Raw genomic sequence first — 21,727 nt, forward strand, 5'->3', positions numbered from 1 at the left:
GGCCCCCTTAAATTTTTCGTCAACGATACCAGGGACACCGAAACACCGGGGAACATAAAATTTGGTGGGCATGTAGCCCCACTAGACTTCTAAGGAAAAATTTCGTTTGGTCCCCGGGGGCCACTCCCCCCCCGCGCTGGGCCCCCCCAAACCCAAAAAAATTCAGTTTTTCCTAAATAACTACCTGAACCGTGGCACCGAGGATGAAGAAATTTTTATGGTATGTTGGTCTACTAGACTTTTACGGAAAAATTTCGTTTGGTCCCCGGGGGCCACTTCCCCCCCCCGCGCTGGGGCCCCCTTAAATTTTTCGTCAACGATACCAGGGACACCGAAACACCGGGGAACATGAAATTTGGTGGGCATGTAGCCCCACTAGACTTCTAAGGAAAAATTTCGTTTGGTCCCCGGGGGCCACTCCCCCCCCGCGCTGGGCCCCCCCAAACCCAAAAAAATGCAGTTTTTCCTAAATAACTACCTGAACCGTGGCACCGAGGATGAAGAAATTTTTATGGTATGTTGGTCTACTAGACTTTTACGGAAAAATTTCGTTTAGTCCGCGGGGGCCACTTCCCCCCCCGCGCTGGGGCCCCCGTAAATTTTTCGTCAACGATACCAGGGACACCGAAACCCCGGGGAACGTGAAATTTGGTGGGCATGTAGCCCCACTAGACTTCTACGGAAAAATTTCGTTTGGTCCCCGGGGGCCACTGCCCCCCGCGCTGGGCCCCCCCAAACCCCAAAAAATGCAGTTTTTCCTAAATAACTACCTGAACCGTGGCACCGAGGATGAAGAAATTTTTATGGTATGTTGGTCTACTAGACTTTTACGGAAAAATTTCGTTTAGTCCGCGGGGGCCACTTCCCCCCCCCCGCGCTGGGGCCCCCGTAAATTTTTCGTCAACGATACCAGGGACACCGAAACACCGGGGAACGTGAAATTTGGTGGGCATGTAGCCCCACTAGACTTCTACGGAAAAATTTCGTTTGGTCCCCGGGGGCCACTCCCCCCCCCCCCGCGCTGGGCCCCCCCAAACCCAAAAAAATGCAGTTTTTCCTAAATAACTACCTGAACCGTGGCACCGAGGATGAAGAAATTTTTGTGGTATGTTGGTCTACTAGACTTTTACGGAAAAATTTCATTTGGTCCCCGGGGGCCACTTCCCCCCCGCGCTGGCCCCCCCCAAACCCAAAAAAATGCAGTTTTTCCTAAATAACTACCTGAACCGTGGCACCGAGGATGAAGAAATTTTTGTGGTATGTTGGTCTACTAGACTTTTACGGAAAAATTTAATTTGGTCCCCGGGGGCCACTCCCCCCCGCGCTGGGCCCCCCCAAACCCAAAAAAATGCAGTTTTTCCTAAATAACTACCTGAACCGTGGCACCGAGGATGAAGAAATTTTTGTGGTATGTTGGTCTACTAGACTTTTACGGAAAAATTTAATTTGGTCCCCGGGGGCCACTTCCCCCCCCCCCCCGCGCTGGGGCCCCCGTAAATTTTTCGTCAACCATACCAGAGACACCGAAACACCGGGGAACATGAAATTTGGTGGGCATGTAGCCCCACTAGACTTCTAAGGAAAAATTTCGTTTGGTCCCCGGGGGCCACTCCCCCCCCACGCTGGGCCCCCCCAAACCCAAAAAAATGCAGTTTTTCCTAAATAACTACCTGAACCGTGGCACAGAGGATGAAGAAATTTTTATGGTATGTTGGTCTACTAGACTTTTACGGAAAAATTTCGTTTGGTCCCCGGGGGCCACTTCCCCCCCCGCGCTGGGGCCCCCGTAAATTTTTCGTCAACGATACCAGGGACACCGAAGCACCGGGGAACATGAAATTTGGTGGGCATGTAGCCCCACTAGACTTCTACGGAAAAATTTTGTTTGGTCCCCGGGGGCCACTCCCCCCCCGCGCTGGGCCCCCCCAAACCCAAAAAAATGCAGTTTTTCCTAAATAACTACCTGAACCGTGGCACCGAGGATGAAGAAATTTTTATGGTATGTTGGTCTACTAGACTTTTACGGAAAAATTTCATTTGGTCCCCGGGGGCCACTCCCCCCCCCCCCCCGCGCTGGGGCCCCCGTAAATTTTTCGTCAACGATACCAGGGACACCGAAGCACCGGGGAACATGAAATTTGGTGGGCATGTAGCCCCACTAGACTTCTACGGAAAAATTTAGTTTGGTCCCACTGGAAAGCCAGTGCAGGCCTGAGCGGCGGTCATATTTTGTACCGCGATGCGGTACATCTAGTTAATTATTCAACTGTCAGGCATTCCGCTCGAGACTCACATACTAACTGACACTTCACACAAAGTATGGACTTCACATTTGTATGCTGTGAACTTGAAAGAATGAGACACCACAGGAAGCTAATTGGAAACAATGTTTATTGATTGGAGCACAATAAAGACAGACACTGTTTGCATCTTACATCTGTGCTCATGGAGTTTTTACGCGTCAAATACTTTATCTCTTGTTACCAATACCAGTGGCTTAATGCTACACTATGTAAGAATTTTGTAATAAAATATTCAAAAATCACTTGCACAGTGTGATATATATTGTAGCCTACTTACAATATCCCAAAAGTTCCCAAAGATTTTTAATTTCAGAGAAATTCCAATTTTAAATAATGGCTCATCCCTGACTCCCTGTTCACTTGTCGCCTGTCAATGACGTAATATGACTCGTTATCCCTGGTTTCCGCTCGTACTGCCATAGTAACCATGGCGACAGACGTGGACAATTAGCAGTACGCTCACACTGTTGTTGTTTCGTTCAAAGATTATGGATCATGGCAAGCAGACTTTTGGATGTGGGCGTCCTCAAGATGGCGTCGGTGTAGGTTACGTTTTCTTGGCTCTTTCCTGAATTTTGTGCAAAACTTGATTTTTCTTCCACTTTAAAGACTCTTCTGTTCTCAATGCACTGATATTACGTTTGTTTACGCTCCCCATAAATCAAAGATGCTGTGTTTTGCGAATTCCTAAATGTTTCCCCGTTTTCCTCAACGACCATTCACGATAGGCTACACGGCACATGGATCTGAGCTTTCCTGTGTGGCGTCATGATGGAGGGGGACGATATCCCAAAATCTGAAAGTGTTAAACGTATGCATAATTATGCCAAAACTGCCCATAATCTGGATTCATTGGATGTGTGTCTTCCCGAGTCTCCAGCGGCAAGCCCTTCACCGAAAATGCGATGTTGCCTCAGATCCTTTAAATGCCGTCTTGCTGGAAGCAATAGAGAGACTGGGTAAGAAGCAGGATGACTTTATGGAGAAACTTCTGAAGATCGAGAAATTGTTTGAATCCAATTCCACCCTCATCTCCGATCTCACAACACGGGTTGACGCTGTTGATAAAAAATCTGAGAATACAGCTGGTAAATCTGATAAAATGGACTCTCAGCTGTCTTCGCTGGCTGCAGAAAACAAACGCTTATGGGATAAAGTGGATGAGCCGGATGCCTATGGCGATGGAATCTGAGGATTTCAGGTATGCTGGACATAATGGACATTTTTCTTCAGGTGTTACCAGGCTTAGCAGATGTTCTGCAGTCCTCGATTGATGTTGCACACAGGCTTGGCCCTAAACTGGGAAATGCATGCCCTCGCACGATAATTGTATAATTTCTCACCGCGATCTTATCTGGGCTGATGCAAGAAGATCAGAAGTGCTCAAACAGAAGAAGATTAGGATCTCAGAGGACCTGACGCAGAGGACGAAGGAAGCCCGGAACAAGCTGTGGCCTTTGGTGGAGAAAGCCCGAAAGGAGGGTCGCCGTGCTGGCTTCAGGGGTCCAAATGCTATCGTGGATGGAAGGAGGATTTCTGTGGACGATGTCTGATTTATTTTAGGATGTTGGAGGTGAACGCAAATCCAGGGATGTTCACTGCCGTTTTGGCTGAAGAACTTTTGATTGGTGAAATAATTACTGACATTGGCAAAAAGCTGACAAATATGTAAGAGCATTAAGTTATATGTTAACGTAAGCTAAAGGAGGGGATATAACAGATAGCCTAAACCATTATTGAGGGGTATGGATACGTTTCAAGTTTTGCACTTTATTGTATTCAGTATTACATTTCATAACTTTGCTACGATTGTAGTAGTATAGTATCTTTATTTTCTTTTTCTTGTTTTGTTATTGTTCATATGACGATTAAACTGTCTCGTTTTTTTCTCTCTCACTGTACGGGGGATTCGTGATTTATCTAAACTCAAAGCTTTATTTTTATTTTGTACGTCACAGAAAAGGGATGTTTATTTTTTTTCAAGAAACACATTCTTGTTTTAAAGATGAAACCTTTTGGTGCAATCAGTGGGGAAGTAAGGTTTTATTTTGTCATGGTACAAATCACTCCGCTGGAGTTTTGATTTTATTTCACCGTAATTTTAGCGGCTCGATTCTGCAGTCCTTTTCTTCTGCAGAGGGTAGATGGATTATTGCTATCATTTTTTCTTTATCTTGGTTAATGTTTATGGTTTTAATAATCATACACAAAATAGCTTATTTTTTTCAGGATATGTCTTCTAAAATTGTTGATTTAAAATGTAAATATCCATCTGCTGCAGTTATAGTTGGAGAAGATTTTAATGAAGCATTCACTTCTTTAAGTGAACAGTATTAGTGGACTAACGTAGGGAATAGTGAATGAGGGCTTAGGGGGGCGATTTCGTATTCAGCCTGACAATGCGTATCCTCCTCTTCTTCCTCTTCTTTAGCTCTTTTATGGCGGTTGGTAACCAGCTAAAAGGTGCATTTACCGCCACCAACTGGACAGGTGTGTGAAGCATTGACAGAGAGCAAAGTAAAAAAAAATACTGTATTATATTCTGTTAAAAAATCCTTAGATAGGATTTCCCTTAGATACCTCAGTAGAGCACTATAAACCCTTGTCTTTGTGCATTACTAAATATTACCGATAAATTATTAATTCCTATGTAACTTAACGATTCTGTAATTTTTTTCTGTAATATTCTGTGTAATGAATCAACACACACTGTTTCTGGCTAGCCATATTGCAAACGACTTTCAGATTCTCTTTTCCTAACAGTGAAACAATGTAATTATGGGATAGGTGGCCTAATCGAAGCCTGGATATCATGGAACCTTCAGGTTCAGGTTCAGGTTCAGGTTCAGGTTCAGGTTACTTTATTGGTACCCGTAGGTAAACTAGTTTTGCAGTCTAAGAGGCAGGACATCCTTAAGACACAACATGCAACACACACAACATAAAAACATATAAAAACAGGAAATAAAAATTAAGTAAAAACAGATTTGATTATTGCTTTTACTTCTATTTTACTCCGCATGTATTTATTATGTCTATGTAAAAGCACAGCTGACTCGGAGATCTGTCTTATTATTGGCTGACTCTCTCTCTCTGATTTTGATGACCATCAAACTCAACTGACCAAACACAATAATATATTTCTTTATGGAGGAAATATTAAAAGAACATATATCTGTGTTTAGTTGCCGAAGTTGATTCGATTAGCCTATACAATTAATATTAATACAATCCTCTGTTACTATTTTGCACTATATTGTATTAAAATCCAAAGTATGCATCATCTTGGAAATAAAGCAGTCAGCGTTATTTGTCTGAATAAGTTATGATGTGTGTATTTTATGTCCTGTATTTTTCTCTTTTTTTTATTGCAAGTTAAAAAATTGTAGCTTATACAAAGTAAAAGATCAATGACATATATACACATACAGAAGAGAGAGGGACATACAGAACCCCCCCCCCCCCCCCCCTCCCCCCCCCCCCAAAAAAAAGAGAAAAGAAAAAGAAAACAACTAAATATAAATATATCAATATAGTGATGTATGTAATAGCTGGGGAAATTTCTTTTTTCAAAACCTTTTGTTCTAAATCTGAATTTCAAATCACATTTCAGTGTGTAATTTTACAGTAGTCAATGTGGCTGGAAGCATTAAATCCCTCTGAGGTATCTCCACAATAATACAACATTTCCTAATTCACCATTTCCATTTGCTTGAAACAACAACAGAGAACAATATTGTTAAACACATAAAAAATATTAAGAATTATTGAGCCTGTAAATGTTTAAGAAACTGTCAAATATCTGAAGCTGTCATATTTCAACAGAGCATAAAAAACATAATAAACAGGGACTGTCATGATCCTCTTGTCCAGATCATTCAGCATCATGGTCTGAACTTTCATCGTCACACTAACGTTACACAAATCTATTCTGCTTCCCAATTCTGTTTTTCCACCCCATCCATCACTTCTCATCTTGAAGATCTTAAAACTGCATGTTGTTAAAACTGAAATCATGTTAGGCGGCCCTCAAATCCCTGGACTTTCCTCGACTTCTCCATTCAGTTTGATTGAGTCTTGGTTAGGCCTTCATCCAATGTACGGAATCTGGAGGAACTATTTGATCCGAAATTGTGCTTTGAACCGCATATCAGTCAGCTTGATAAATCCTGTTTTTTCAATCTTTGCAATATTGTCTGTATGTGACTGTTTCTCAATCTTGAAGATGCTGAAGCTGTTCTCCATGCCTTCATATCCTCCTCTTTGGACTACTGTAACTCCTTGTTCTGTGGCCTACCAACTAAAGACAAAAAACAAGTGGAAAATTTAAAAATGATCAAATAAAACAATAAAATCATTTACATTCCATAATAAATCCAGTTTCAATAACTGAATGTTCTTTAATGTTTACACTTTTTATTACCTATGAGTTTTTAGTCATTCATGAATCTGAGGATTTTTTTTAAATTGCAATTTTTACATTAGACCTTGACATAAGAAATATTTCATTATATATATATATATATATATATATAGTTTCCCCAAGATATTTTAAGATTTTAATTTCCATAATTTTTCCAGGTCAAGAAATTACACTTTTGCTTTTTGATTCTTTGGAATGAATTATGATTCTCTGCACAAGAAAGACAGTAAATGTGATGTAGATACTTGTGTGTGGAGACGATGATTATAAGCATCTGTCATATTCTCATGTCATATTTCCTTCTGACATAGAAAAGATAAAACAGATTGTATAAAAACTTGAGCTTGAGAACATACAGATATCCTGCTTTTGTAAATATAGAATTGCATGTTAATATGTTAAATCTCATTATATTTTTTTATGATTAGATGCAGAGTAAACGTAAAAAAAAATCATCAAATCTTATTAAAAAAAATCACATATTTGTATTACTGTCACGTGGTATATGGACAAACTGTCCATCTCTTGTTTCATACATTTAAAAAAGAAAAGAAAACAAGGATATTTACAACAATGTTGCACATTTAAAACTCACCATTTGACCTTTTCCTTTTGTAGACATCAGTCACAATCATAAACACAATCACAGCGAGAGCTAAAGCGAGAGCTGCTGGTGCTGCTGTAATAATCTCTGTATAATCCGTTTCACAGTCAGAACATTTTCCATCTGCAGAATGAAAAGAGAAAAATAAATAAAACAAAATGGTTATAAATGTTTTAATCAACATTAGGAACTGTTGAAATGAGTTGAGGCACTTTAAATGTATTTGTTTGTGGCAAGAAACAATAAATTCCAGCATTATCATGTTCTCCTGCTATAATACTGTATGTGAGTAACTAAATTTATGATATTCACCACGTTTTACTGATACTGGTCATTTCAGACTACTGTGACTAGAATTTATATTTACCCCAGTTTACTGTAACTGGTTCAGTCAGACTGCTGTGAGTGATCAGACAGTCGTAAGATCCTTCATGGTTTCTGTTGATCTTCACACTGATTCTCATCTGAAAGGTTTCATCAGTATTTGGTCTGATTCCAGAAGATGTTTGATCCTCAAGATTAATTCTGTTCAATCTAATGTTCATCTGAACATCTCTGGGGTAGAAACCAGTGGCCAGACAGACCAGAACCAGCTTACTTTCATCATCAGGAGATTTCCACGCAGAGACAAAGACATCTGGTTTACCTGGAGAAGAAAATAATAATGCATTAAATTCTCTTCCAATGACAGTAGTTATGTGGTGAACGCAGCATAAGCTCATTGTTTTGGTTCAGGAGGAAGCTCAGAACCAGTTTACTTTCATCATCTGGAGATTTCCTCACAAACATGTGAATGTTTGGATTACCTGGAAAAGGAAGCATAATAAAATTAACACAAATTTTTACAAAGAAATTGGGAAGGAGGGAACAAAGATGTTATGTCAGGTGACTGACAAATAATGATCTCGCATGAGAGCCCATCACCTTCAAGGGGCCGTTTACACCTGTCCACTTCATGCGTTTTCTGTGATCGGATAGCTATCCGATCGGGAAAAGACCAGGTATAAATGCCCTCCGAAACGCATTCGAGACGGATTTGAATTCGATCGCTCAAAATACATCAGGAGGAGGTCTGGGCTGCATTCCTGACGAAACTGGACAAGTGTAAATGCATCGGTTGTTGAAACCACACCGGTCTCGTATCTCTCACGGAGGAGTGGAAGCATAAAAGGAGGAGCGATGACAGTAGAGATCGAGACTAGTGCGTCTCACAGGTGTCGCTCATCATTAATCACACCACCGGCCTTGCGCCGCTCTCTCACGGCCCTCAGCCTCGTCCTGCTCACCACATCCGTTTTTGAAAACACATTTAAGTGACCAGATGTAAATTGGAATCGTTTTGATAAATCACATAGCTATCCGATCAGTAAAAACGCATGATGTGACCAGGTGTAAACAGGCCGCAAGTGTAAACAAAACAATAGGTTACTATCGTAATCCCGGTTCTCTGAAACATCGAGTCGAGAGATCGACCTGAAGGGGGTGGTTTGTAATCCACTACTGCTTCAATGTATATGTAATGAGTGATTAAAAGGTTTTAATCAATATTTTTCCTTCTAAATATCAAATGAGTTGAATTAATTCTCTGGAGATTTTACTTTGTTATAGAAGTTACCAGTGTGATCACTGATATGTTCTTTTCATGTATTCTCTAATGTCTGTATTTGATATCTGAATACAGTAATAGTGCTTGCTTATTCAGTCCGGCTTCCAGAAATGAAATAGGGACTTAGTTTGTGTTTGAGAAAGGTCTTCAACATGTTAAAACATATAGGGGTCATAGAAGCCAATAGTTTAAGGGCCCTGTTCAAAAGGCTCCTCTGTTATTGACCAATCGCACCCTTCAACGTCATCACCGATCACGTGCCAAGGAGGAAAAGCAGGTGCACCGAGCAGATGCAATGAACGTATGCTGTTCCAAGATGACTCCATTTTATCGCACGTTTGTTGGCAGCATCTGAATATTACTGATGTAATATAGTGTGCGTGAATAGAAAGTAAGTGTATTTTGTCAGTTTTGTCAGAATGCGCCGATCGTTCATGCCGCGATTCAGATGTATCTAGCGCCATTGCGCCATAGGAATCTGTGTTATCTAAGTAATACTGCCGTCCTGTTATCCCTTTCTCAGTATCCATAATAGCTACTGCAAGTAATACACACAATTTACAGTAAGACATGACAATGTGTTGGATTATTTTGTGATTTATCAGTACATGTTATCATTGATTTAAATGTGTTCAGTCCCCATAAATGCGCTAAGGGCGCTATCTAGCGGACTTATACAGAATGGCTGTTCTATTTGTTTTTCCTATTACGTTATTAAGGGCTCAATGTTATTGTTATTCATACCTGTAATGATCATTGCCTTATAATCATATCACTTACAAATGTTAAAGTAAATTTATGTAAGTCACTCATTTAAGTTTATTTCTGTATTTCTGTTCCAGAACCACACCTGTTAAATTGAAATTATCATCAGTAAACACTTTCAAAGAGATTTGGAGTCTGCAGAGTGAATTCACTACATTTGATGTCATTACACAGTTCTGACCGACTGTCTGCAGGGGTTCGAAATAACCCGAATTAGCATAAACTTAAACCTCAATTACAAATGGTCCTTCGAGCCGGATTCGAATTAGTGCAGAAGAATGACATTCCGTCCAGAGCCTCCTGTTGTCCGTCCCAGACGACACCTAAAGCCACCTGCATACTTGGCAGACTTTCAAGTACAAAGACCTGGACCTGAGAGAAGATCACTGCAACCTGCATATTCCAATGAAGATGAAGATGATGCTGAACTTGCGTCACTGTCTGCAGAACGTGAGTCTCGTGTCTCCACCCCAATAAGTCAACATTCACACTTCAGTGACCTGGTGATACAAGATGAATGGCAAGATACACTGGGAGACTCACACAGAGAGAATGAAGAGCTGCAGAACAGACAGCCTACATGGAAGGAGATGCAAAGAGAGAATGATGAGCTTCGTAGCTGCGTGCAACACCTGCCAGAGATTTTATCAGCATTACAGGGACTGAAAGCGGAGAATGCCATCATGAAACGTGAGATCCAGCAGCTAGCCACAAACATGACCACCTCATGCAAAACAGTGCCCCCATCGCCAGCTCCCCGTTTCCATGTGCCAGAAACAAGCCGCAGCCAGCCTGTACTCACCACGCACGTCAGAGATTCCCATGAACATCCTTCTGCACAGATCAGACAGATAACTGAGCAGATGATGGACTGCACTCTTTCACCTGTACAAGTTAACCAGCCTCAAGCAACATCCATCTACCGTATGCCTACTCAGAGTCTCGGTACGCATTCATATGCTCATCCATATCAGTATGCTGAACCCATCCACTATGATGAAAAGGCTTCTAGAAACAACTATCATCCTCACATGGGTGTCAGGGAGTCATATCCTACACAGCGATCCGAACATATCCAACCAACTGCAGCGCCATGTTTCCAAGAGAAGACCTACAGGGGACCCAAGCCTTCGATACCCACCTTGACGACATCAGATCCCAGAGAGTTTTCAAGGTTGCGCATGGCATTAGAAAACCTCCTCCCCGTTGACGCCACCGAACGGTTCAAATATCAGATCCTTACAGATCATTTGCAGTTAGAGGAAGCGCTGCTAGTGGCGGATTCTTATGGCAACTCAGCACACCCATATACAGATACTTTGCAAGCCCTTATCAAGATGTACGGGCAGCCGCACAAGCTGGTTCTGCAGAACATCGCTCAAGTCATGGACGGCCCAAACATCAGAACTGGAGACGTAAAGGCTTTTAAGCTGTTTGCACTCCATGTGCGTTGACTGGTGAGCATGTTAGAACAACTGGGGCCTGAGGGGACTGTTGAATTAGACTGTGGGTCGCATGTGTCAAGACTTCAATGCAAACTCCCTCATGAGCTGAGGACAAGCTTCAAGAGATACATACACCCATTACGAGTAACCATACCTACTCTCATTGATTTCTCTAACTGGTTAGAGTATGAGCTCCAAGTACAGGATGAGGGCTCCAGGATGTCTAGTCTCCCACCAGAATTCAGCAGTAAGAAAAGAGAGGGCCGCCATGACCCAAGACCTACTAGGAAACCAACCTCTATACTGCTGGGCACAGAGAAACCTATGAGTAAGAGTGAAGCTCGGGCACCTGCCTCAGAGGGAACATCTAAATTTTTCCAGATTTAAAGGAAGATTACAAGCATATTGCCCCTACTGTGACAGTGTCAATCACTTTCTGAATGGATGTGCCAATTTCAAAGAGCTATCCAAGGAACAAAAGGAAAGCTGGATTCGTAAGAACAATCGATGCTGGTGCTGCGGACGTAGTCATCATGCCTCCAAATGCAACCTGAAAACCCCCTGTAAGACATGCAACAGGAAGCATGGAGCTGCATGATGTAAATGAATGGTCTGTGGAGGATACAACGGAGAAAGACACAAAAGGAAGCTCCTGCTTGGTTAACACCACCAAGGACATCTTGTATGTAGATCGGCCCATCTACAGCCGCAAGGTTCTCCTCAAGGTGAGCAAAGTGGTTATCACCAATGGTGACAAATCAATTGAGGTGTATGCTGTGTTAGATGATTGGTCTGAGAGGACCATACTGCTCCATACAGCAGCACAGCAGTTAGATCTTAAGGGACAGCCTGAGGACCTTATACTACGAACAGTGAGGCAAGACCAACAGGTTCTTCATGGGGCGGCAGTCTCATTTACTGTGTCTCCAGTCACTAATCGACACAAAAAAATCCCTATTCAAGGTGCCTTCACAGCCGAAAGGCTTTGTCTTGCTGAGCAAACTTACCCTGTTGCATCTCTTCAAAAGAGGTACCGACATTTAGCGGGATTGCCGCTGCAGCAAATAGACAGAGTACAGCCTGTACTGTTAATTGGTTCAGACTGCCCACATCTAGTCACCCCCATTGAGCCTGTCCTACTAGGCCCGCCAGGTGGACCTGCTGCCGTTAGAACTCAGTTAGGCTGGACACTTCAAGGCCCTAGACACGAAGTCAAACGCGGGCTCAACTCTCATCAGTGCCTCTTTACTGCTATCTCACCCAATTCTGAGTTGTTTGCTCAAGTAGAAAAGCTATGGCAGATGGATGTAATCCCTTATCAGAGTGAGAAATTAGTGATGCGATCAAAGCTTGATCAGGAGGCCATCAAACTCCTTCAAGAGAGAACGGTGAGAGTTAATGTGGATGGGGTCATGCGGTATGCTACGCCGCTCCTTCGAGTCCAAAACATGCCAACTTTGAGCATGCCTAAAGAAGCTGTACTGCCGCAGCTAAGAAACATTGAGCGAAAGCTAATAAAGTACCCTGAACAAGCCCAGGCTTACAAAACCGAGGTTGAAAGGCTTAAGAATGCTGGCTATGTAGAGAAACTGCGACCATGTGAAGTAGATGGCACACAAGAATCATGGTACATTCCCCACCACATGATCCAACATAATGGTAAAAATCGTGTTGTTTACAACTGCTCATTTCAGTACAAGGGCCAGAATTTGAACGAGCTGCTGCTTCCAGGTCCCACTTTAAGCCCTACCCTGTTAGCGGTGTTACTTCGCTTCCGGGAACGCTCCACAGCCATAAGCAGCGACATCCGAGGGATGTTTCATCAGGTGAGGCTGCTCCCTGAAGACAAATCATTACTTCGGTTTCTGTGGAGAGACATGGCATTAGAACAAGCACCAGATGTTTACCAATGGCAGGTGCTTCCGTTCGGCACTTCATGTAGCCCCTGTTGTGCCACGTTTGCCCTGCAGAAACATGTGCTAGACCACAGTCAACCAGGTGACCAGGTGAGGGAAGTTATCGAGAAGTCATTTTATGTTGACAATTGCCTGTACAGTCTCACCAACAAAGATGCTGCCAAAGAACTTGTCGATCAGCTCTGTTCCCTCCTAGCTGAGGGAGGCTTTGAATTGCGGCAGTGGGCCAGCAATTGTCCATCGGTGATCGCTCACCTGCCACCTGAATCAAGATCTAACAGTTGTGAGCTCTGGCTTAGTCTGGGACAGCAAGTTACCCCTGAATCCACACTTGGCCTTCACTGGCAGTGCCAGTCTGACACCTTGCACTACAAACATCGGATTGTGAACTGCTCTAAAGTAACTATGCGCAGCATCTATCGTGTTCTAGCTAGCCAATATGATCCTCTTGGATATATTATCCCATACACCACTAGAGCGAAAATACTGGTGCAACGCTTATGGGATAAAAAGCGTGACTGGGACGACCCGCAGCTGCCAGAGGATCTCCTTAGGTTATGGAGATTGTGGGAGGAAGAGTTGAGTGATCTGGAGAAGATTTCGCTGCCGAGGTGCTATTCCAGCCCAAAAATGGACCTCCCTTCTAGCAGGCGTGACATACACGTGTTCTGTGATGCATCAGAGAAGGCTTATGGGGCTGTAGCCTATTTGCGTACTGAGAACTAAGAAGGCCAAGTTGAAATTGTATTCCTAGCAGCTAGGTCACGTGTTGCACCCCGAAAGCAGCAATCCATCCCACGCCTAGAGTTATGTGCAGCTCTCAGTGGTGCTCAGCTCTCCAAGGTCCTTGTCACCGAACTCACTATCCCCATCTGTTCTTTAACACTCTGGTCAGATTCCATTACTGTGCTTACCTGGCTGTTGTCGAGCTCTTGCCGTTACAAAGTGTTTGTGGGGACAAGGGTGGCGGAGATACAAGAACTCATAGCAGCTGCAACATGGCAGCACATACGATCAGAAGACAATCCTGCGGACAACATAACATGAGGCAAACACCTCTGGGACCTTATAGAAGGAAGCCAGTGGAATCAAGGGCCTTCCTTTCTTAAACTGCCACAAGCAAATTGGCCCAAGCAACCCTCCTTATCAACTGATGAGCAAAGTAACGAGCTAAGGCAGTCTGCTTTCTGTGGATCAACTACAGTAATACCCATGCCAAATCCACAGCAATATGACACGCTAACCGAGTTCCTTGAAGCATGCAGTCAGCAGCTTTACGGGGCGGCAAAATTATCATGCGCTGATACACGGAGAGAGGTAGAGCTATTAGTGCTTCGTCAAACTCAGACAGACTCTTTCACTGCTGAGATGGCCCAATTGAAGTCAGGGAAACCGGTATCAGGTACGAGTAGGCTTGCTTCTCTTTCTCCTGAGTTTGACCATACCACTGGACTCATTCGTGTGGGTGGGCGCCTGAGACGTCGCAGTGAGACAGATCTAGATTTAATTCATCCTATCCTCCTTGCCCCTCAACATCCTGTGACCAGACTCATTATCAAAGATTATGATGAAAGGCTGCACCACCCTGGGCCAGAACGAGTGTTCGCAGAGATAAGGAGGACCTACTGGGTATTGCGAGGACGTGAAGCAGTTCAGCGCCACCAACGACACTGTGTAGAGTGTCGAAGATGGAAGGGACAACCAGAAGTTCCCTGTATGGCTGACTTGCCACTTGCAAGACAACAGCTCTTTAAACCTGCCTTCTTCTCAAATGGCATGGACTGCTTTGGACCCTACACAATCAAGATTGGACGTCGAAATGAGAAGAGATGGGGCATATTATTCAAGTGCCTGACAACCAGGGCAGTGTACATAGATCACTTAGCCAGTATAGATTCAGACTCATTCCTGATGGCCCTGAGAAGATTCATCTCTCGACAGGGAAAACCATATGAATTGTTAAGTGACCAAGGCACTAACTTCAAGGGCGGAGAACGAGAGCTGAAAGAATCCTTTGCTGCCTTGCACAGTGAGCTTCAACGTCACCTTGCTGACCAACAAATCAAGTTTGTGTTCAATCCACCAGGAGCACCTCACTTTGGTGGATGCTGGGAGAGGGAGATCCGTTCGATTAAATCAGCTCTCCAAGTTACCATCGGGGCGCAAACTGTGACGGAAGAGGTCTTGAGAACAGTCTTAACTGAAATTGAAGGCATCCTGAATTCAAAACCTCTTGGCTACACATCCTCAGATGTATCTGACATTGACCCAATAATTCCCAACTGCTTTCTCATCGCACGCAGAGATGCCTCCTTGCCACAGGTAGTTTATCAGGAATCAGATGTGCTGAGCCGTCGCCGCTGGAGACACAGCCAACTGCTGGCTGATCATTTTTGGAGACATTTCATCAAATATTACTTGCCTAGTCTCCAAGCTCGCCAGAAATAGAGGTTAAATAAAGAGAATCTGCAAGTAGACGAAGTGGTGATGATTGTTGACCCTCAACTTCCTCGGGCGTTGTGGCCAGTGGGAAAAATCACAGAAGTGTTTCCAGGAGTAGACTCCAGGGTGAGGTCAGCCACTGTAGAGGTTAAGAAAAAACGGTACACTCGACCAGTATCTCGTCTTATTAAACTTCCAGCCCTTCTTGATTAGGAGTAACTTACTATAGGGCAAACCCTTTTGTAAGATGTGCGTATTCAAACATTGAATTCGGGGGCGGCTGTTCAAAAGGCTCCTCTGTTATTGACCAATCGCACCCTTCAACGTCATCACCGATCACGTGCCAAGGAGGAAAAGCAGGTGCACCGAGCAGATGCAATGAACGTATGCTGTTCCAAGATGACTCCACTTTATCGCACGTTTGTTGGCAGCATCTGAATATTACTGATGTAATATAGTGTGCGTGAATAGAAAGTAAGTGTATTTTGTCAGTTTTTCCTCAGAATGCGCCGATCGTTCATGCCGCGATTCAGATGTATCTAGCGCCATTGCGCCATATGAATCTGTGTTATCTAAGTAATACTGCCGTCCTGTTATCCCTTTCTCAGTATCCATAATAGCTACTGCAAGTAATACACACAATTTACAGTAAGACATGACAATGTGTTGGATTATTTTGTGATTTATCAGTACATGTTATCATTGATTTAAATGTGTTCAGTCCCCATAAATGCGCTAAGGGCGCCATCTAGCGGACTTATACAGAATGGCTGTTCTATTTGTTTTTCCTATTACGTTATTAAGGGCTCAATGTTATTGTTATTCATACCTGTAATGATCATTGCCTTATAATCATATCACTTACAAATGTTAAAGTAAATTTATGTAAGTCACTCATTTAAGTTTATTTCTGTATTTCTGTTCCAGAACCACACCTGTTAAATTGAAATTATCATCAGTAAACACTTTCAAAGAGATTTGGAGTCTGCAGAGTGAATTCACTACATTTGATGTCATTACACAGTTCTGACCGACTGTCTGCAGGGGTTCGAAATAACCCGAATTAGCATAAACTTAAACCTCAATTACAGGCCCATTTCTTTGTTAAAGGGATACTCCACTTTTTTTGGAAATAGGCTCATTTTACAACTCCTCCAGAGTTAAACAGTTGAAAAAAAAACAGTTTTACCGTTTTCGAATCCATTCAGCGTCTGGCGGTACCACTTTTAGCATAGCTTAGCATAGATCATTAAATCAGACAAGACCATTAGCATCTCTCTCAAAAAAATGACCAAAGAGTTTCGATATTTTTCCTATTTAAAATTTGACTCTTCTGTAGTTACATCGTGTACTAAGACCGACGGAAAATGAAAAGCTGCGATTTTCTAGGCTGATATGGCTAGGAACTATGCTCTCATTCCTGCGTACAGAGTTGTTTCCTCGGACCGGAAGGGGGTCCCAGCACTTTCCCGTCGTAAATGTCCCTTTCCTGGTCGGTGGCGCTCTGTGGAGCCGGCCACTCAATGTTGAGGTGAGCGGCCGCTCGCTCACACGCTTCCGGGAGGACAGACTGAGGCAAGGCCGCGGGGGCGTAAGCCTGAGGAAATTCAGAGGGCGGATAGCCTCCTCATCCTCTGAGACCCCAAGAAGTGCCACTTCATCCTCATCGCCGGAGCCGGCCGGTTCGTCGCCGAGTGGGAGGTTGCCCGCGAAGATGTCCTTTTCGGGGAACGCAGTATTAGGCTGGTCAGCCCAAATAAGTGAAGTAGGGCACCAGGAGGCCCCCGGTAGTGCGTCATCGTCACTGTATCCCCCATCTGAGTCAGCAAGGCAGAGCTCAGCACACTGGGTCGCTGCGTCTTTAAGATGGCGTCGCAAAAGCTTCTTGGGCAGCATAAGGCACTGACTGCAGTTCTCTGGGTTCTCCAAGGCTTCTTAAGCGTGTTTGAGGCCCAAGCAGACCACGCAGAAAGAGTGAAGGTCCTTATCGGCGATCAGCGCACAGCATGGGGCCGGCAAGGCCCGTGATGGGCTGTTCCCTGCAGAAGCGGCAGATTTAGACAGCGACATACCGGTGAACAATCCGTGGCGGGCAGCCCTGGAAGGGGGAGCAGGTGAGAAGCAAGAGCATGGGCGGCTCCGGATGCAGAACACAGCTAATCAGGCTGAATAAACGACTGTCACGTTTGGCGGAGGCTGATCAGGCGATATGTCCTCCTGAAGACGTGCAAATGTGCATTGGCACAAATGTGAAGGCCTTACCTGGCATTGGCTGCGCGCTTCTGTCTGTCTAGCCAGACTTGGTGCAATTGGATGCTTCTGCAGAGGTCAGGTACGGATGCCCTTCCCATAGGTGGATCTCGAACACGAGATGATGAAAGAGAACAAGCCAATAGACATTGGCGAGCAAGATTAGCATTGTGAAACATGACCCGGAAGCGTGTAGCACTCGCTCATTTAAGTTTTGCACTGAGGAGAGAGGGCCCCGGCCTCAGCCTCATTACTTTTTAGTACTTATTTTTCACTAAATTATGAATTATAAACAACCTCCTGAACTTTTGCACTTTTTCTCTCTCTCTCTCTCTTTCTCTCTCTCTCACACACACACACACACACACACATACATACACACACACACGTTGTGTTTTCATGTTTTATGGGAATTTTCCATAGACATAATTATTTTATATTGTACAAACTGTATATTCTATCGCATTACAATAACCCTACCCATCACACAAAACGTTCTGCATTTTCCAAAAACATCACTTACTGTGCGTTCACACCGCCACCGGTGAGAGCAGCAAAATTCGCTCTCGCCGCCCTGCCAACGATGCCTTAGAAAGATTCGTGGACGCTCTGATGCTCTGACGTAGATCGAATGCTTGATATTTTTTATCACTTTATTTAGACGGGCCGCAAAGCAAACACAAACATGTTGATCGTTATTTGTGTAGACTGACCAAGTAGGGTAGGGTAAGTTAACCTCATGTAATCTTTTACATTTAAAAGTAAGAAATTGATCGATGGAAAGAACTTAACAATTATAGTGACATGTTTGCTTACGAAACAAACCAATTAAAAGCCATTTGTGTGGTGTGGCTTTTGTGGTCATGGTTAAGTGCTAATCTAATTTGCATTCCCGCTGAAAAACAAGAGTTCTAGCGTGAAAATGTTTCCTATAAACAGTGTTGCGGGTGTTTTTCTTATCAAATTCACATGATCAACCTCTCCTCTATTTTGCTTGGGAACTAATGTGGTTGGAACCAAAATTTACTTGACTGTGTTCTCTGGACTCCTCTCAAGTGGAGGACTTCTACATTCCGATTTGTTGCCGCCGAACTGCGTCATATAAAGTTGATCTGACTTCAACTCTCCTCGCCACTCTCACCGTCCAAGACGTGCCATGCCACCCTCGCCGGAGCTCACCACCGGCTCTCATTGAAAATGAATGACTTCCGGCCACTTTGACGCTCTCGCCGGCGGCGGTGTGAACGCACAGTTAGTATGGTTTAAAAGTTAATTTCCCCACAAGGATTTTGGATATTGCCATCTTTTTGGGGACATTTTGTCTTCATAATTTAGGGTTTACCAGGACACACACACAAAGACAGGAGACAATTAAAATGATCTAATTAGAACTTACTCTTATTTGCGTTGTTAAACGTTGAGATCAGGTTCACACACTTCTTGAAGTATTGTTTGAGGAACTGGTTTCGTCCAGTTTGACGATCCCATTTCTCTTTGGTTTCTTTGGCTTTGGGGTTTTTATCAATCCACTGCATAGTGTCATAATTAAAGGATAGAAGATCTTCTCCATCAAATCCATATTCATCAAAGACAGTCAGATTCACTGATCCATCAGGAAGTTTCTCCAGTTCACAGCCAATTATTCTCTGAAGAACATGATCTACAATCACAGAACTGAGATACTTTATAGATACTGTATGGATTACTCAGATAGCAGCCTCTACTCCGAATGAACCAATCAGGAGCAGGGAAGTGAGATTTCAGTACAACACCGGTGCGACTGACACCGCGTCTACAAAGTATATAAAGAATATAAAAGGTCCAAGATCTCAAGCATATGAACACTAATTACAATAATGGTGACTTCAAAGCAATTACAGTGTTAACCCCCTGGGGTCGGCAGTATCGCCGGCGATACCAGCTCGCTTTTTTTTTTTATCAGTTCAAAAGAGATTAATTTTGCTCTGTTTCATACATCAATCGATTCTGTTAAATGTGTATTATTTTTGTGTATACTCACAATAAAAACAAAGTGTTGTGCTTTTTGCCAAATAAAGAAAAATAAACACGAAGCGAGTTCTGCCTTCTCTCTGTCAGTGAAGTCCATTCTGAAACGCGTCCGAAAATGAACAATAACTCAGCGAATACTCAGTCAAACAGGCATACAGACACACAGGCATGAAGCTTGAATTCTCTTCTTTTAAATGAAGTAATTTATATAAAAAACAAATATTCTCAGTTCATGTAATCTGTAAGAAAAGAGCGAGATGTCAGTCGTTCTCATCTCATCTAATTATTTTTAATGTGACCCCGCTCACGGAGAGTGCGCTATTCAAACGCAAATGACTGAGGCAACCCATGCAAACTGTGAACACCCCCATATCAGCTCGAGAAAACACAACTTTATTCAGATCATTACTTGTTTACACCGTCTCGCAGAGCTGTGAGGAATAATAATAATGGAAAATGTACCTCAGAAGTGCGGGTATTTCGAGGAGAAAGGATCCGACTGAGCTGAGGAATACTGTAGTAAGTTTTTGTTCCTTCTCAAGTGAATCGCGTTTCTGTGTATGAATGAATGCACGGCAGAGATGCGCACTGTTTACCACAGCTCGCAAAAAGACAGTTTAAATTTAAATCGCGTTTCTGTGTGTGAATGAATGATGATGTTTTAGCAAACTGTATTGCTATACTGAGATGAGTAAAAATCGACTGAAATATGTTGAAATAAAATGTAGGCTATTTGTATAAGCAACATAATAAACTGCAAATTAACATTTATATGCCCTAATATTTCATAAAAACAACGTTACAGTCAGGCGAAATATGAAAGACAACATTTTGTTGACTAGATTTGGGTACAGTTTTTACTGTAGAATATACTGCCACATCAAATAAGCTTTTGTTTAGCAATTTCTGCTCATATGTTTTTGTCAAAAATAAAGTCATCAACTAAGATGTTAGCTGTTCCAATGTTGGCTATATTCAAACTAATGAATACATATGATAAAATGTAGGCCTATAATCATTTTTTTTACAAAGAAAGAGTACACTTGAAATATTGTTGAAATTGTAATTATTGTTGTAATTGTAACCTTTTTAATAAAATAGCAAAACATATTTACAAGATAGATGTAAGCAAAATCTTAAATGGTCCATATAAGTCTTCTTCTAAATATATCTTTTGTCCTTGCATTGTGGCTCAGTCAGTGTCACACCTGAATGAATAGCTCATTATGCAGAGTGGGTGGGACATTGTATTCTCAGGTGTAAACCACTCCTCGTTCAAGCCCCCCTCGCATATTGGCTTTCCAAGCAAAACCTGTTTTACACAATTTAAATCAATGTATTGTTTTATGTGAACGATAAAGCAAGACTATTTTCACATAATTTTGAAGCCAGAACTCGAATCTACAACATCCATTAGTCAAAAGTCTTGTGGACACATATTTAGTATGAGTTTTGTGGTCTTATTTCAGTAACTTTCATTTTTATTTTTTCCAATAACCACGCATAAACATTATTCTCTTAAAAATACAAACATCTACATTCATGTTGATCACATATTATGGTAGCCCTGTTTGTGCTATATAGAGTGAATTTACACCTTTGCCATTAACATGTTTATAAATAACTGAAAAAAGCACAAATGTCAGGGCATGTCAAAACATCCCAAGGGCCCCAAAAACCCCTTAGACCCCAGAGGGTTAATGATACATTACAGTAATTTGTTGTAAAATACTCTTTAATCCTTTAAATTTATAGCATGTTTACAGTGTACATTGAGATTCAGTGTTAAAATATGGATTACAATATAAAATATATTATTATATAATTAAACTGTAGAAAAATATATACAATTTAACATAACATGATAATTAATAAGAGTAAAGCATGAATCTCACCAGAAGACTGTGAGTCTGTGCAGTTTGACAGAGTCCTGATCTGACGTATGAACCAGTTTCTAGAATCA

The 21,727-nt window shown here is 42.5% G+C and overlaps 1 protein-coding gene across 1 annotated transcript in view; it reads right to left on the minus strand.

Annotated features, from left to right (window-relative positions):
• Positions 1-5,615: 5,615 nt before the first annotated feature.
• The window catches only part of LOC307163759 (H-2 class I histocompatibility antigen, K-B alpha chain-like), a 17,862-nt gene continuing 1,750 nt past the window's right edge, over positions 5,616-21,727 (minus strand). The window contains exons 2-6 of the mRNA XM_079879991.1: positions 21,660-21,727; positions 19,151-19,414; positions 7,698-7,976; positions 7,322-7,453; positions 5,616-6,603 (exon numbers count right to left, since the gene is read on the minus strand). The exon at positions 21,660-21,727 is cut by the window's right edge and continues 169 nt beyond it. Of these exons, the coding sequence (XP_079736117.1) occupies positions 6,572-6,603; positions 7,322-7,453; positions 7,698-7,976; positions 19,151-19,289 (582 nt within the window). The 5' untranslated portion in view covers positions 19,290-19,414; positions 21,660-21,727 and the 3' untranslated portion in view covers positions 5,616-6,571. The remainder of the gene's footprint in view (positions 6,604-7,321; positions 7,454-7,697; positions 7,977-19,150; positions 19,415-21,659) is intronic.

This window comes from Squalius cephalus (genome assembly GCF_949319135.1).
Source record: "Squalius cephalus genome assembly, chromosome: 8".
NCBI classification, from domain to species: Eukaryota; Metazoa; Chordata; class Actinopteri; order Cypriniformes; family Leuciscidae; genus Squalius; species Squalius cephalus.